Source organism: Grampus griseus (genome assembly GCF_964374135.1).
Source record: "Grampus griseus genome assembly, chromosome: 11".
Classification (NCBI taxonomy): domain Eukaryota; kingdom Metazoa; phylum Chordata; class Mammalia; order Artiodactyla; family Delphinidae; genus Grampus; species Grampus griseus.
The window spans coordinates 45,205,342-45,221,783 of NC_139005.1; the positions used below are offsets into that span (position 1 = coordinate 45,205,342).

At 58.9% G+C, this 16,442-nt stretch overlaps 2 protein-coding genes across 2 annotated transcripts; one reads left to right on the top strand and one right to left on the bottom strand.

The window, feature by feature from the left end:
- Positions 1-3,017: 3,017 nt before the first annotated feature.
- SHMT2 (serine hydroxymethyltransferase 2) lies at positions 3,018-7,919 on the top strand. The gene is made up of 12 exons (XM_082664963.1): positions 3,018-3,132; positions 4,121-4,318; positions 4,815-4,894; positions 5,075-5,275; positions 5,570-5,651; positions 5,738-5,860; positions 5,987-6,126; positions 6,433-6,598; positions 6,797-6,896; positions 6,981-7,136; positions 7,217-7,324; positions 7,447-7,919. The coding sequence occupies exons 1-12, from the start codon at positions 3,100-3,102 to the stop codon at positions 7,572-7,574; spliced, it is 1,515 nt and encodes a 504-aa protein (XP_082521089.1). The 5' UTR covers positions 3,018-3,099; the 3' UTR covers positions 7,575-7,919.
- NDUFA4L2 (NDUFA4 mitochondrial complex associated like 2) lies at positions 7,589-16,287 on the bottom strand. Its single transcript, XM_082664964.1, has 4 exons — positions 10,283-16,287; positions 9,835-9,923; positions 8,975-9,035; positions 7,589-8,851 (listed from the first exon to the last, which is right to left on the bottom strand). Exons 1-4 carry the CDS (start codon positions 10,337-10,339, stop codon positions 8,795-8,797), a joined length of 264 nt encoding a protein of 87 aa, XP_082521090.1. The 5' UTR covers positions 10,340-16,287; the 3' UTR covers positions 7,589-8,794.
- Positions 16,288-16,442: the final 155 nt, after the last annotated feature.

Consider the following 16,442-nt stretch of genomic DNA (forward strand, 5'->3'; position numbering starts at 1 on the left):
ATAGGCGGGGCTTGGAGGCGGTCCCAGCGTCTCCTGCGTCCACATTGGGTCCTCTTTACGCCCTGGCGCTGGGCTGGATACTCCCCTTGCCCGCAGCTTTAATAACGCCTGGCCTGGCACCCTCATCCCACCCTGACTTTCTTACCCCCAGGTACTTGTCCTCCACCCTGTACCCACGTAAAGACCATAAAGGCCTATAAACCGTGGCCTATTCCCATCCCCTCTGCTTGCCGTATGCCTGTCCCCCTTTCCCCGAAACCCCAATAATTAGGGTAGCGGAAGCAGAACTCCTGGGCATAGGCGATCGACCCGGCCCCTGCCCTCCGCCCGCCTCCCTCCGGTCCTTGCCATCCTGCTCCACCTTTCCGGCTGCTTCCTCTCGGTGATGTTTTTTTTTTCCTACACCAAAACAGACGGGAAAGGGAACAAAATAAAGTGAAATCCAATACGCGTCTGTGTGAGACCTTTGTAGGGAAGGGGGTGGTGGTGGTGTGGGTTTATGTCTGGCAGAGACCTGGCCAGGGCCTCCTTCCTCGGCGGCTCGTGGGGAAACTGAGGCAAATATTGACGGAGCTAGCACCTTGGAGGTCATCCAAGGCCAGATCAGATACAGATGAGGACGACCCTTGGGGTTGGAGCCCTGCCTGAGGTGGGAATTTTCCTCCCAGAGGTGGGCGAAGTGAAGCTGCCGAAAATAGGATGGGAATTAGACCTGACAGCGGACCACCAGCGGGCTATTTTGGGGGAGGAGGTATAAGGCCTCGAATGGGACGGAGATGTAAGGGACAGCGTAGGCAGAGCGCTGACAACCTGCTAAGCTCCGCGGGGCTGGCGGGAGGCGGCAGGTGGGGCGGGGGGAGGGGAACGGTGTTTTCGGCATCTGGAGTCATCGATCTTCCTTTTCCTTCCTAATTCCGTGGGCGCTGAGTTTGCAGACGGTTGGGGGAGGGAGGGAGAGAGGCAGGGAGGCCTGAGACGAGGGGGTGGGGGAAGGGACGAGAGCGAGTTTGGAGAGCCCAGCAGCGTCGCTGCTGCTTGCCGTCTGCAAACGCAAACAAGGGCCCCTTCAGCCAGCTGCCCACCCTCCCCACCCACCCCGCCTCCAGCTCACTCCTGTCGACACAGCTGCTAATTTTATCCTCCCCCAGCCCTGGCCCGGGCGTTAATTGGCTGCGGCTTCATTAGCAGTTCTCAAGCTCAGCCCCACCACTCCCCGCCTCCCCTCGGGACCCCTGACTGGGGCGAGGGAGGAGGTACAGACTAGCTGAGGCACAGAACGACACCTCGTCTTCAGCCTTCCTTCGCCTTGAGTCCTGGGTCAAGGTAAAACTGGAAGAGAGCAGTGTTCTCCAGAGGATTGCCACTGGCTCCAGCGGGAAACTGAGTCGGAGGTGAGTCTCACCCAGACACACCTGGGAGGGAAAAGTCAGTATGGGGAAAATAAATAGGTGATGGATGGATGGATAACAGGATCAACTGAAAGGAAGAGGAAGGTGGGAAGTGGTTCTGGGTCAGAGATTATAAGAAGGAGAGGAACCCAGCAGACTCCCAACACCAAGCTTATTACTGGAAAAAGCTGAAAGCACCTGAGGCTAGAGTGGGAGGGAAGGAGGTTAGAGCTAACTAAGGGGGACTTCTGAGGCCTGATATGAGAACCAAGTGGGAATGACAGGAATTAGCAAGTTAGCCCATCTGGGCCTCAGTTTCCTCCCTTGTAAAGCAATAATAAAATACCGTGTTCTGGAGATTAAATGAGACTTTGCAAGTGAATAGGCTTTGTGACGGATTGTCCTCCCCCTCTTTGACTCACAAACCTATCTCCTCCAATCACCATCCTCTCCTCTTCCTCTCCTTGCTCTTAGGACATCTGGACATCTGGGAGCAGAGTAAGGTGCCTCTGCCTGTAATTGCATTTGTTGTTCACCTCTTGATGGACCAGCAGTCAGTGACCTATTCTGATATTTCCACAGCTATGGCATGCCTAGCATGGTGAAGGGGCGCAATGTGTCTGCTGAATGAATTGTAATGTTGTAAGGCAGTGGTTCTCAAATTCACTGCTTATTAGAATCACTAAGGAGAGGTTTTGTTGTGTTTCAGCGTGAGTGGGCAAATGCCCATTCCTTAAGATCCATTGAATTAGAACCTCTGAGGAAAGGCTCCCCACTCATATATTTATATCACATTTCCCAGCCAATTCTGATGTCCAGGTTTGGGAACCTACTCCTGGAGGGATCGATGAGTCCCTCCCCTAAAGGATGAGTCCAGATGAAGTCAGGCTACAAGGAAGATCCCTTCCAGCTCCAAGGATCTATAGCCCTAGGATACAAAGAGAGCTCCGTGATTGCTGGAGCAGCAAGAATGAATTGGTAACAAAATTCAACAAGTGCAAGGAAAGGAGGGAGCACCTCAGTCAGCTCCCGGATGTCCCAGGGAAAGAGGAGATGGTCACGGAGGAGGCAGGTTTGTGAGGATGAGGGGGGGGATGATCCATCCAAGAGCATGTTTACATACAGCCTCATATAATTCCCACATGTTATTTTATTATTGATTTATAAGTGAGGAAAACGCAGCTCAAATAGGCTAATTTGCTAGTTAGTCCCAGAGCTGGAACTTGAACTTGGGTCTCTCACTCTTCCAAACCAGGGTGCTTTCCAGTGCAGCAGGGCTCTTCAGCTTGTATAGGAGTCGTTGTATTTCCCAGAGAGCCTAATAACGCTAGGTTCACTCAGGAGACACCCAATAAATTGTTGCTGTCTGGACAACAGACAGGAAAAAAAAAAAAGAAAGAAAGAAAACCTTGAAGAGCTTCAGGACAACGAGGAGATGGGGCGGCACTGGATCTCTTTTCTTTCAGGCAAAAGCTTCTGACCCTGGGGCCACAGACGGGAAACGAAAGTGAAGAAGAGGGGAAAAAAAAACTACAATTCCCAAAAGACCATAAAGCGTCCACCTTACGCATGCGTAGACCCCGCCCTAATTCTGTGGCTTCCCAGAAGCTCTTTTCGCGCATGCGCTCTCCGATCAGTCTTCTTCCAGCCCCTCGTTTTCCCCGGCCGGAGTTGGTGCCTGGACCTGCTGGGACCTTCATCTCCGGTTGCGATGTTGCCCTTCTCTTTGCTCTGGGCGACTCGGGTAAGAATGGGGCTCCGGAGGCTGGGTGACTAGTAGGAAGTAAGCTCCCCTCCTATCCTAGTTAACTATTCACAAACTTGGGTTCTCTTGGCTTTTAAACGCACGTGGTCTGGGTCCTCCGGGAGGGGAGAGCGGGAGGGGAGAGAGAATGTGCAACTAGGGGGTCCCTGAGACCCCCGGCGCACGCGGGGTGATTGGGGCCCCTCTCCATTCCGGTAGCCAGATGCCCCAGGGCCTTGTGACCGCCCATTTGACGTGGCATTAGGGAAGAGAACTGTGGACCCTGTGCTGGCCAGCGAGAGGGGTTCCTGGCCTGGACCGGCGAGCTAAGTCTTTCCTGCGAGCTCTGAGCCATGCAAATGATGCAGCTGGTCACCCTTGCTTGTATCAGGGGTCCCGCGGCTCTGTGGGCTGGAAGGAGGTGGAAAGAGTGGGGAGCACAAAAGACAAGATGTGGGTTTTGGCTTTCCCTGCCAGCAGTCCACCCCCAACCCCGTACACACACCTCTTCCCCAGGGGCTGCTGAAGGTCTACCCTGCCACCTCCGTTGCTCAGGAAACCACCAGCTCGTTGCCCTAACTTTTGCCAGTTTGGTTGCCTCCCACCCTGACTGGGGTATCACTTTGTGAAGGCTCTGCAGGAAGACCATGTGTTTCTGTGGGTGGGGACTGCCCCTGAGTTCCAGAGACATAGGCTTCTAGAGGACAGACTTTGCCCGAGGCTTTGCAGAGTGGTTCAAGGGCAGAGGTGGAGGGAGAGTCTGAGGTGAGGTGAATGGACCGAATCTGAACCACCCCCTGGACATTGATCTCAACCTTGGCTCTAGAACTGGCTTTTGAAGGTGGAGGTGGGAGTGGTGAGAACTGGAACAGACCGACGAGACAGCTGGCTGCTGGATGTGGGGCCTGAGGTCCTGATAAGCGTGGCTGAGGGTTGCTGACTTTTTGTCTGGGCACTTTTTCTTTGACCCTGTCTTTTCCTCCCCCAGCCTCTGCGGAGATGTGGTCGGCTGGTCAGGATGGCCATACGGTGCCAGCACAGCGAGGCAGCCCAGACCCAGACTGGAGAAGCAACCAAGGGCTGGTCAGGCCAGGAGAGTCTATCGGACAGTGACCCTGAGATGTGGGAGCTGCTACGGAGAGAGAAGGACAGGCAGTGTCGTGGCCTGGAGCTCATTGCTTCAGAGGTGGGGCCTGGGAGAGGGGCCAGGGCTTAGGCCACCGTGGGTGCTGCAAGTAACAGGTCATCTTCCTGCTATTTCTCCAGCTCTCCCTTTCAGACTCAGGGCCTTCCTGCTGGACCTCATCTTCCTCTCTTCTTACTGACCTCTGAAGCAAAGGCAGGGCCAGTCTGGCTTATGGGATGGGGCATTAGAAAGCTTCCAGAGCCTCCCGGGGCTCCTATAGTTTAGTCTGGTCCCTCTTCCATCCCAAGAGGAAAGAGAAGCTTGGAAGCACAGGTTCAACTGGACAGGTGGCCTTGCTGGAGACACCTATCACAGCAGCTGGGTTTCTGAGGATGCTGCTCTGGGCCTGCCCCAGGCCTGGCACGGAATCCTAAATGAACAGAGCTTTCTGTAGAACCCGGCTCCTCCCTGCAGCCTGGGCTCTGGCATGATGGGGCTGTGGGATCCAGGGAAGGGGGCTCAATACCTTCTGACATTGCCCCCTCCCCCACCCCAGAACTTCTGCAGCCGAGCTGCGCTGGAGGCCCTGGGGTCCTGTCTGAACAACAAGTACTCGGAGGGTTATCCTGGCAAGAGGTGAGGGCTAGGCACCAGAAGGCTGGAGGACAGCCTCAGGGATGGTGATCCCAGTGGGGGACACCTGCCTGTACCCTCCTAGTGTGCATAGAGAAGTGGCCTTCCCAGTCCTTTGCTGCTGGTCCAGGGGGATGGTGGAACCCTTTCTCTGTGCCCTGATCTACTCCCCTCCCGTTGCAGGTACTATGGAGGAACAGAGGTAGTGGATGAAATCGAGCTGCTGTGTCAGCGCCGGGCCTTGGAGGCCTTTGACCTGAATCCTGCTCAGTGGGGAGTCAATGTCCAGCCTTACTCGGGGTCCCCAGCCAACCTGGCTGCCTACACAGCCCTTCTGCAGCCTCATGACCGAATCATGGGGCTGGACCTGCCTGATGGGGGCCAGTGAGTATAGATGGGGTGGGTGATGGGCTTGTAGGCAGTATGGGCGTGGGAGAAGAGTAATTTGTTGAACACCTACTGTGTTCCATGCGGATGAAACAGGGCTCTCCCAGTCCTGCAAGTTCCAGTGAATGAGGACGATAAGACCCAGAAAGCGGGGCCCACAGCCATGAGGGTGGTGCCTGCTAGGAGCAGTGTTCCAGAGACCCCGGCCTTTGGAGTGGGGCAGGAAGGGAGTGGCTAAGTCTGAGAGTTATTCCACTCTGAACCTGCCTACTTCCTCTCCTCCCCTCCCAGTCTCACCCATGGCTACATGTCTGATGTTAAGCGGATCTCAGCTACATCCATCTTCTTCGAGTCTATGCCCTATAAGCTGAATGTGAGTGCTCTAGGGTGTGGGGAGGGAGCTGTGAGGAGCTGCCCTGCTTTCTTCTTAGGGCTTTAGCTTTTTGTCTGTCTGTCCAGCCCAAAACCGGCCTCATTGACTATGACCAGCTGGCACTCACTGCTCGGCTCTTCCGACCTCGACTCATCATAGCTGGTACCAGTGCCTATGCTCGCCTCATCGACTACGCCCGCATGCGAGAGGTGAGTGGAGGGCTGGAGTACCCGCCCCTCCCTAAGGGCTGGTGGGGAGATTTTGGAGGAGGGGCAGCCTTGGGCAGGCCTGTCTGGGCCCTCCCCAGGCTGAGGCCTGTCTCTGTACCTGCCCAGGTGTGTGATGAGGTCAAGGCACACCTGCTGGCGGACATGGCCCACATCAGTGGCCTGGTGGCTGCCAAGGTGATCCCCTCACCTTTCGAGCATGCGGATGTTGTCACCACCACCACTCACAAGACCCTTCGAGGGGCCAGGTCAGGCCTTGCCTCTCACTGCCTTCACTCCCGGGGCGTTGTTGGGCTGGATCTGAGGAATTCGTTCCCACCAGAAGCCCTGTCTATGACAGTTCTCCTTCTCTTGCCCGTGGAGGCAGTTCCCCGGCAGGGGGTTTCGGGGTGGAGGTGAGGGCTGCTCCCCTCAGCCCCTGGAGTCTAGCACACAGAGCACAACTGTGCTGGACTCTGGAGCCTGCGGGGCTGGGCCAGCCAGCTTCCTCTGTTCTCCCCACCCCCTTGCCCTTTCTTTTCCACTTAGCTTCTGACCGCCTACCTCCTGCACAGGTCAGGACTCATCTTCTACCGGAAGGGGGTGCGGGCTGTGGACCCCAAAACGGGCCGGGAGATCCCTTACACGTTTGAGGACCGAATCAACTTTGCTGTGTTCCCGTCCCTGCAGGGGGGCCCCCACAACCATGCCATTGCTGCAGTGGCTGTAGCCCTAAAGCAGGTTGGGGAGCTTATTCTTGTGGGGTGGGTGGGGCATGGCCTACAGGTTCAGACCCTGCACCTTGCCAACTGAAGTTGGAGCTGATGGAAGGGGGAGGTGCCAGGATGGGAGGGGGTTGGGATGGGGTCACACTATGCTGGGGGTGGAGGGGCAGAAGGGGCAGGGCTTAAGGTGACAGTGCTGCTGTCTCATCTCCAGGCCTGCACCCCCATGTTCCGGGAGTACTCCCTGCAGGTTCTGAAGAACGCTCGGGCCATGGCTGATGCCCTGCTAGAGCGAGGCTACTCGCTGGTGTCTGGTGAGCCAGGGGGTAGGTGAAAGCCTCTCTACCCTCAGGCAGAGGCCCAGGACTCAGTACTTCCTGCTTACTGTCCCCCTTCAGGTGGCACTGACAACCACCTAGTGCTGGTGGACCTGTGGCCCAAGGGCCTGGATGGGGCTCGAGCTGAACGGGTGTTGGAACTTGTATCCATCACGGCCAACAAGAACACCTGTCCTGGAGATCGAAGTGCTACCACACCTGGGGGCCTGCGGCTGGGTGAGACCTGGGTTACAGCGGGGAAGGGTGGCTGCCAGGTGGGCTTGGGCCATGCTAATCCTCTCCTGCCTCTCTCCCAGGGGCCCCAGCCTTGACTTCTCGACAGTTCCGTGAGGATGACTTCCGGAAAGTTGTGGGCTTTATAGATGAAGGCGTCAACATCGGCTTGGAGGTGAAGAGCAAGACCGGTGAGTGGGCAAGCCCTCCCCTGCCCCCACCCAGTTTACATTCACTGTCTCCCCCCTCCTTCAACTGATCGAATGGCCTTCCCCAGAGCTCTGACCACTTTTTTTTTCTCCCCCATCTCTAGCCAAACTCCAGGATTTCAAATCCTTCCTGCTCAAAGACCCAGAAACAAGTCATCGGCTGGCTGACCTCAGGCAACGGGTGGAGCAGTTTGCCAAGGCCTTCCCCATGCCTGGTTTTGATGAGCACTGAAGGCACCTAAGAAATGAAGCGCACAGACTGACGTTTATTCCTCTTCCCCCTACCTGGACAAGTTAGGGGTGGGGGTAACTGCCTATCTTCCAATTTTTTGCTGGAGGAGGGGAAGGCCGCCCACTTAAGGGAAAAGGCGGGTATAGTTCCCCTTCCCAGGATTTGTAGCTGAGGAGGTTTCTTCTTGTAACAAGACTTAGAAGGAAGAGGCTTGGGGCTTTCTGCCCTAACCTCTCTCATTATCTCAGTGTTATAGACTCCCTGCCCTCTCTTGGGGAGGGGGGAGTTGCCCTTGTGAGCCAGAGGAAGGAGTGGGTAGGCACCCTTCTTTCATCTTTATCTAATAAAATGCTGACCTGCCCTGAGCTTCTGTTACTGTGGGAGGGGTCCCCTGGGCCAGGTGGTGATTTGTCTCCCTTAGCATGTCCCTCTCTTCCCTCCCACCACTACCACAAGGACCCCTGGGGCTGCAGTCTCCTCTCCCTCTGATCAGAGCCGACACCAGACATGATTAGCAGGCGGAGCAAATTCAATTTGTTAAATGAAATTGTATTTTGCCCACGGCTGCTTCTGTTTGATCCCAGGGGACGGAGGGGAGCAGGGAGGGGTGGGGAAGGCAGGGGGAGGCCCAGGTGTGAAGCGGGAGGGGGTGCCCATTGGCACAGGAAGCAGGGGGCTTGGGCACTGGGAGGAACGAGCTTCACCTCCTTGGGCGTAAGTGCCTCATCACAGGCTGGCTGGGCTGTCAGTGACGAGCCTGGTGGAGCCCAGTCGAGCCAAAGTAGCACCGCCCCTGGGCTGGTGCCCAGAGCCTGGGCGAACGTGGGGCCCGCCACGTCACTTGGCACTCAGGCCTCTGCTTGGTCTTGGCTCTCACGTAGGCCACGCTCCACACGTAGTGTGCACCACACCCTGTGAGGCCCGCGAGGCAGGGGGGCTGGCATGGGCCTTTTGGGTTGCCCAGGCTACTGCCTGCCCTCCTAACTCCCCCTTCCCTCCCCCCTCGTGGGACTGAAGCTGAGGGTCAGAGGTGCTTCCGCTGCTGGGAGCAAGGGAAGAGGGTAGGGGTGGAGCTGCCTCCCCTCCTCGTGGGAACTGGCCTGTGTAAGCAGGAGCTGGACAGGGTGGCTAGAGTGGTGCCCTGGGGTGGACGGTGGAGAGCGGAAGAAATGAGTAGGCTGGCTGGTGGTGGTTTACATCGACGTGCTCTGCAGCCAGGCTTAGAAGTCTGGCCGGTCTTTCTTCAGTTTCTTATAGTCAGTGGAAACTGCAAGGAACTACAGGAGAGAAAGGAGGGTTGCACCGAGTGCCCCAGGCCTCCCTTTGCTGGGGTGGGAGGCACCAGCTGGGATCAAGAGATGAGCGGACGGAGGTGCAACCCTGAAGCCACTGGGAGTTACCTTGTACTGGTCATTGGGGCTCAGGCGGTTCCAGGGCTCCGGGTTGTTCTTTCGGTCCCAGCTGTGGAGAGGGAGGGGGAGGGTTAGGGTTTTCTCTTTGGGAGCTAGGACTCTGGAGCCTCAGGGCACCCGCAGGGTCTGCGCCCCCGCCCCAGCACGCCCCCTCTTCCGCGGAGGTGGGGGGCATTTCCCAGAGACTGAGAGGGGAGGGGTCACGTTAGCGGGTGCTGACAAGTGAGACAAGAAGGCTGTCAGCATTGTCAGCCTGGGGCCAGGTGACAGACGTGACAACCCGGCCCAGGGACTCCCGCCTGCTCCTTGTCACCCCAGGTTAGCCCCATAGAGCAGAGCGGTGGGAATCAGGCAGAAATCCCGAGGCGCTGGGGTTGTAGTGATGTGCCTCGAATTCAGACAACGCCGTGGGTGCTCCTGCGTGCTGAAGGACCCTACACTCCCGCCGCCTCTGGCGGGGCTTGCGGTCTCCGCGCCGCCCCGGCCCCAAAGGCGCCCCCAGCAGCTCACCCGGCCACACCCCCAGCGCTTGGGCGGCGAGACAGAGGTACCAGAAGGCCACCGGCGGCCAGCAGAGCGGCGTCACCATGGCAACGCGGCCGGGAGCGGTGCTAGTTCCGCAGCCCAAAGCGGGCCGAGTCTCCAGCCACTGAGGAGTGAGCTGTCTGGTGGGCCCGAGCGAAGGCGGGGGCCTCGCAGGTCAGGAGCGGGCTCCAGCCCCGAGATACCACTTGCCTAGGGATTCCCGCGAGGACCCCTCATTCCCACCATTCCTGGGAGGCCTGTGCGTCCCTGTCTCATCTTGCTCCACCCAGGACCCCTTCCTGCGTCCCAAGCCCGGCCTTTACCAGACGTCGGGGCTGCGCAGCGCGAGTCGCAGCAAGTAGAGCGTAGCGCTGCCCATGCCCAGGCCAATGAAGCCGATCATCGGGATGAGCTGCGGGAAGACAGAGGGAACTTTCAGGGGCAGCCCCCTCCCAGTCGCCCTTTACAAGCTTTTCTGCTCGGCCCGCCCGCTCCCCCACTCCGGGTCTGGCGCCCCCTCCCTTCCGCGAGGGAGGACCGGCAGCCTCCCACACATTTTTGCCGTAGTCTTCCTCAACCTATTGCGAGTCTGTCTGAGGTGGATTCAAGGGACACGGAGGGCATATTGCAGGGATGGATTGAGGGCACCCTGAAGAAATATTAGGAGCTTTGGGGGAACTAGGCAAGAGGCAGGGTACTGGGAGATTTGGGGGTTACCAGGGCAGCTAGAGAGTTAGAAGGTAGAATCATGGCTCCTGGGACCAAACTCACCCCGGGATGTCTCTTGATCTGCCGGTAGAAGCGGGCTCCGAGGCTGGTTCCTGCCATATCGCCTCTTCAGTGTCTGGTCCTCTCCAGCGTCCCTGCTCCCTTGCTCCTCCTGGGGTCCCGCCCCTCTCTGGGGAGGGGTCAGCCCAGCCCAGCCTGGCCCAGCCCGGCCGCTTCATCAGACTTTCCCCGCCCCCAATCTCTCTCCCTACGGCAGTTCCAGGCTCGCTGGGAAGAGAATTGTTGGGGAACAGGGGCATTTCTGCTCATCCATTCTCCACTCCAAGGGGTCAGACCCTGGCCCATGGGACATCATCATGCTTTGGGCTTTGGGCTGGTCCAAGGGAGAGGCCTCTCAGACTCTGCCTCACAGACTGATTGAGGGGGATCCAGAAGTGGGAGGAAGGACTCACCATGGGACAGGCAGACAGACCTCCAGCAAAGTGCAGGTGGGAGTGTTCACAGGTGGGACCAGGAGGGGCCAGGAAAGAATGAGGACATCTGTAATGCTTCCCTGACACCCCTAGAGCCACCCAGGAGCTGGCAGGTCTTGGGGGCCCTGGTTCTGTCTCCCTCCACATTATAGTGGGAACAGGAGGGGGACAGATAGACCAACAGCACTAAAGTTGCCCCAGCCGCTCTAGTCCTGGGTGGTTTCTTCAAGTTGCTTTCTCCAAGTTGTGTTGTGATTAGCCTGGAACAGTGTTTGGAGGCCAGGGAAGCCGGGTATTATCTTACACCTGACTCAGAATAGAATAAATCAGTTGGTTAAGTTTGGGGGCTAGAGAGACTTCCTTCCCCTGCCTACCTGGGTTAGCCATCCAAGGAAGCCACGTTCTGTCTCTGGCTGTGATGGAGAGAAAGAGAATGGAGTAAAGGAAACAGCTGAGGAAAGACAGAAAAGGTGTTGAAGGAGAAAAGAGAAAAAGACACAGAGACAGAAGCGTCGTAGAGCGATTGCCTCCCTTTACGTGACCAACTGGGGTGTATGAACTCTCGTGTATGCTATGTTGTCAGGGTGGGAAAGCTCACTGCCACCGTCTTCAGGAAACTGGGGTCCTAGGGACCCAGGAGCGCAGCCCTAACCACCTCTCCCCACTCCACGCTAACCTCCATCCTCCCTGCCTCCCCCACTGCTGCCCTGGCAGCCCATCCTACAGAGCTCTCTCACTTCTCCCCTCCAGAGCCTCATGGTGCCCAGGCAGGGGCGAGCTGTGCACCCACCGCTGTGCCCCTCAGAGCACCGAGAGGGAAAAGTCCCTTACTGGGGGCCCTCCTGCTTTCGCCACGAGCTGATACCTCCCCAGCCTCCTGCGCTGACAAGCGCGGCTGTAATTAGGCTGCGGGGTCCCGAGCTCTCCGCCTCCCTCCGGCGGATAATGAGATAAAGTGTCAGAGACACGGCGAGAACAAAGAGACAGAGACTCACTGCTTACGTGTGTGGGGGACGGGGGAGGGCGACTGACGGGATGTCAGAGTCTGGAGCAGCGCAGAGCCCGGCCCTTCCTGAGCACCCGCACCTCCAGGGCTGGGTCAGGGGCTGGGGTGTCCTGTCACCCCCTTAGCCCTCCAGTCTCTGGGACTAAAAATCACTCCTGGAGCTCGAGCTCGAGGGCCGCACAGCTGGGCTGCACATCGGGCTCTTGTGGCACAACTGGGGCTCCAGGATGCCAATAGGGATGTCTGGCCCCTGTACTGCGCCCCTTTGCTTCTTGGGCCCTCGCCCTCCTTCCGGTGCCCTTCCTTGTGAGTTCCAGTGACCCGGGCCTAGCGCATTCAGGACCCTCTGACCCACTTCTTTCCTTGGAGCCGCCGTTGATTCTCCTGCCTTGGGCCTCCGCCGGAGTTCCTTATTACATTACTGCTTTCGCGCTTGCCTCTCCGGGGCTCCTTGACCCTTCACCTGCTTCTGGTACTTCTCTCTGACCCCTTGTCGGTGACCCTATTTCTAAGGCCCCGCCCATCTCTGGATCGTGGTCTCTGGGGCCAAGCTGAGACACAGAACTCCTTGGGTTCCACATCGCATTTCTTCCCACCTCCCCGCATTTTCCCACCAGAAGGACTCAGGCCACGCTGACCGAGCCGACAGAGGTCATTAGCTGCGGATTAGGCGTGGCCAGGGGCGGGCTGGGTTCCCGCTGGGATCTGACTCTGAGCCCTAAACCTTACAGACACTAATCCGCGCTCTGGTGGAGCCGAACGTCAAAAGCAGCTGGACTCCGCGGAACAAGTTGGCAGCGGGGCCGTGGGTGCGGACGCCCCCTGGAGGCGGAGCTGCTCTCAAGCTCTTATGGGGCGATGCCTCAGGCGCCCCCTATCGGGCCGCGCTGGCCCTGCGCCCCGCGGCTTTTGGGCAGGTAAATTAGTGCCAGGAGCGTCGGTCGGGCTGGCAGGTCAGCCGTTCCTGCCACTCCCACCGCCAAGGCAGTGGGTCCCTCAACTTCCACTCTTCTGTTGTGAGGTGGGGCCGAGTGAAGGGAAGGAGAGGGGACGAGGAAGCTCCCACTTCGCCAGCTGCGGGCACCCCAGGTTCAGGCCAGTTTCTCTCGCCAGGCTGGGCTGCCCCAGATGCCCGGGGCTCCGCCTCCGCCCCGAGACTGCTCTCCGCCCTCTGACCCTACCTGCCCCAGTCTCGGGCTGCCCATTTTTTCTGGGTCTGCTTCAGACCCTATCACTGTCTCTCTGTTCCTTCTCATTCTGTCTCTCCCTCTGCAGCTCTCTTTACCTGGCTGTGTCCCCCTGCATCTGTTTCTCTGTGTCTCCCTCCGTTCGTCTCTCCTTCCCTCTACATTGCTCCACATCGCTGTGCCTCTCTTTACAAATGCCTCTCTCTCTGTCACTGTCTTTCTCCCCCCTCCCATTCCCCGGTTCTATTCCTATTCTCTGCCTTGCTGCCCCTGGGGTTCTGCAGGAGTCAAACGGGACAGCCTGGGGACACCTCGGGGCACTGCCCAGGGTCCCCTTCCCGGTCACCTCCACACGCCCGTCACCTTGGCGCGGGCTCCTTCTTCCCTCTGCAGCAGTGCGGCGTGGAGGGGGCGCCAGGGTTGGAAGACACAGTGCCCAGCATCTGCTCGGGAGCCCCGGGGCCCCTGACCCCCTCTGCCGCTATTAAGGACGCCGGGTCCCGAGGCTCTGAGATGATCATGATTGCATCAGCCAGACAGCCGCGGAGCCGGGAGCCGCGCAGCGAACGAACCAGCGAGACAAAGACGCCTGCGCCATCTGTTTATGCAAAGCGCTCTCCGCCCGGGACCCCGGCGTTCCGGTGCCTGGCCCAGCTCTGGACATAGGGTCATGAGTCAGCTACTGCCCGGCGCACCCGCCGCGCTGCGGCTCCCCCACTCCCCAGCACCCAGAGGGGCCGCGGGGCGAGCGGAACTGAGGGGGGCGGGGGGTGTTGATGTGATTGGAGCGGACGCGGCTCTTTCTTCAATAATGGATGGAGATGATGCGGACGGCGGAGCCAAGCCCGCTCGGAGAGGAGAGAGGAATAGAAATGGGGAGAGGAAGGGGCGGGGGCGGGAGACTCACCCTGGCAAGCACACACGCGCGCGCGCGCGCACACACACACACACACACACATACACGAGCGTGCGTGCGTGCGTCACACTGTCATTCGAATACACGCCGCCGCGCGGCTCACACCCAGGCACACGCCCACGCACTGTCACTGAGGCACACACACCTGCAGGCAGAGACGCCCGAACAACACACACTCACCAGAAGCTTTTCCTGGTTCTCACACATACACGGTCCTACAGGCAGAAGCGCATGTAAATGCCCACACGAGGGGCACACGCAGCAGTGAAGAATGCACAGACACGTAGACCCGTCAAAACACATATGTACATCTGACACCCAGGGGCTAAGACAGCCAAAAATCTTAAGAGGTTGGGGGTGGGGCTGATCGGGGACAAGACACATACTCAGCGGCACAGGCTCACACCAGGGGCACACATACCAGGGGTCCACACATATACACAAACACAACACCTGAGACTCTTGATAGACACACCTCACACATTCAGGGCACAGACACACACACACACACTACAGAGCAGGGACACAGACACCCATAATCAGCAGGGGCACAGAGAAATCCCCTTCCCCCCTCCCCCCACACACTCAGAGTTTCACACCCACACATGCCAGAGCTGCTGCCTGTGCCCTGCCGTGGCGAAGTGTGGCAGAGAGGTCACTGGGATCCCTGAAGCAGGCCTTGCTAGTCTAGCCATATAATGAGGTTCTGATGATAGGAGATTCCTGGGGCTGTGGACCCTGCGCCCCTGCTTGACTGCCTACAAACTTCCTTTCTTGGCCCCCAGGGCCAGTGGTGTAGACCTTAGGCCTCTCTGGCCACAGCCGACCCTGCCAGCCTCAACCCGGGTAGCTGGGGGAGAGGTGGGAAAGCCATAGAGGGATATTAGCAACCGCATAGGGAGACTCCCAGCACATCCCCAACACAGCCAGGAGGCAGGCTCATCCCTGGTGCTGCTCAATCTTCGGACTTCAAGGGGCACTTTCTTTGCTAAGAGCCGGGTGGGCACTGGGGAGGGGTAGGATGTGGGTTGTGTTCTGGACCCTAGTAACCCGGCCCCTCCTTCAGTCTGTTTTCAATTCAGTCAGCTCCTTGGCCTAGACTTATGACCTTTGCAGTGTGAGGCAGCATCATCTATCACCCAGGCGGCTGCTGGCAGGGGTGGGGGGCGTTGGGGGCTCACACAGGGTCGCTGTCCCTCCTGCCTCCCTCTCCTGAGACCTGCTCTCTGCCCACAGGCCAGGGTCCACGGGCGGGGCAAGTACTGGGGGGAGAGTGTGACCAAGGGGCTCAATTGCTATAACTGGACCTTGTGTCCCCACCCCTGACACCCCAGCACCCGTCCTTCGAACTCGGCACAGTCAGCCTCCCCGCTCCTCCCACCCTCCCTCTCTCGGGCCCTTTGCTTAATTTCCTATTAACTGCTGATAAATCCAATTAAACCGCCGCTCTAATTAGGGACAGCTGCCGGCTCCGGGAGGCGGGGGAGGAGGGTGCCCCCCGAGTGTAGGGGGAGAGAACAGCAGCTCTTTCTGTTTCTCGGTACCCCTACACCAGCACTGCCGCCCAATGAGCCAGTAAATTGGTTTTGTTTCAGCATTATGTGTGTGGGGGGCGCTCTCGAGGATCTTGGGAGGCTCTGGTTTTGAGTCCCTTTGATCGCTTGATGAAGAATTGCGACCCAAGCCCTATCCGTCCCTGTCCCCCGCTTTGGTGGTAGGTGGATCGTGAGGAGGGATGGGGGCAAAGGTTTGTGTGCAGCGGTGGAGGGGGGCCTGCGATCTGATATTCCAGCCCAAGCGTGATTCAAGGGGGCTGCCTGAGCTTCCCTTTATGACCCCGCCGCCGCCCCGAGGCGTCCGGATCAGTCAAGGGCAAAGGGAACAGGAAACCGAACCAGGTTCTGAGGCGAGTCTTCTCGTGTGCTTCCCTACCCCCAACACACCTCAGCTTTCTGGAAGGAAGGGGGGCGCTCCCGTCCCGGGCCCTCCTCTTCCCCAGCCCAGCTGAGACTCTGCCCTCCCCCCGCCAGCAGCAGATGGTGCCCGGGCTCCCGCTGCCAACCTTGCTAGGCGGTGCCAACCTCAGGCCTGGCTGACAACCGGCAGAAGAGAAGAGGATCTCTTGACTGGCCAGGCTGACCCTCCCCCACCCGCCATCTAGCTCAAGACCCTCAGCCAGCCCCATTCCAGCGGCCACCCCAGGCTGCCGCTCACTGGTCCGCTCCCAGGTCCCTAAACTCCTCGTCTCCTCCAGCTCCCTTTCCTACACCTTCCCGCTCCCCGCCACCTGCCACCGCGACCTGGGCTGGTACATTTGCATATTTGCATATGCAAATATAATTTACATACGGCGCACCGCAGCGGGGGTCTCCGCTTGAGCTGCTTAGCTGTCTGCCCCGCGCCCTCTCACTTGGTACCTGTCGCAAAGGGCTGGGGCGGGGGCCGCGCGGGAGGGGTCAGGCCCCCACCCCCCCCGTCTCGCTCGCTCAGTTCCCGGAGGACTTGAGGAAGTGTTGCCATGGAGACGGCACGCACCCCACCCCCTTACAGGACCAGGGTCTCAGGCTTGGTGTCTCCGGTTCTCTCCCCCCGCCCCCCCACCCCCGTCCCTCGCACTTCA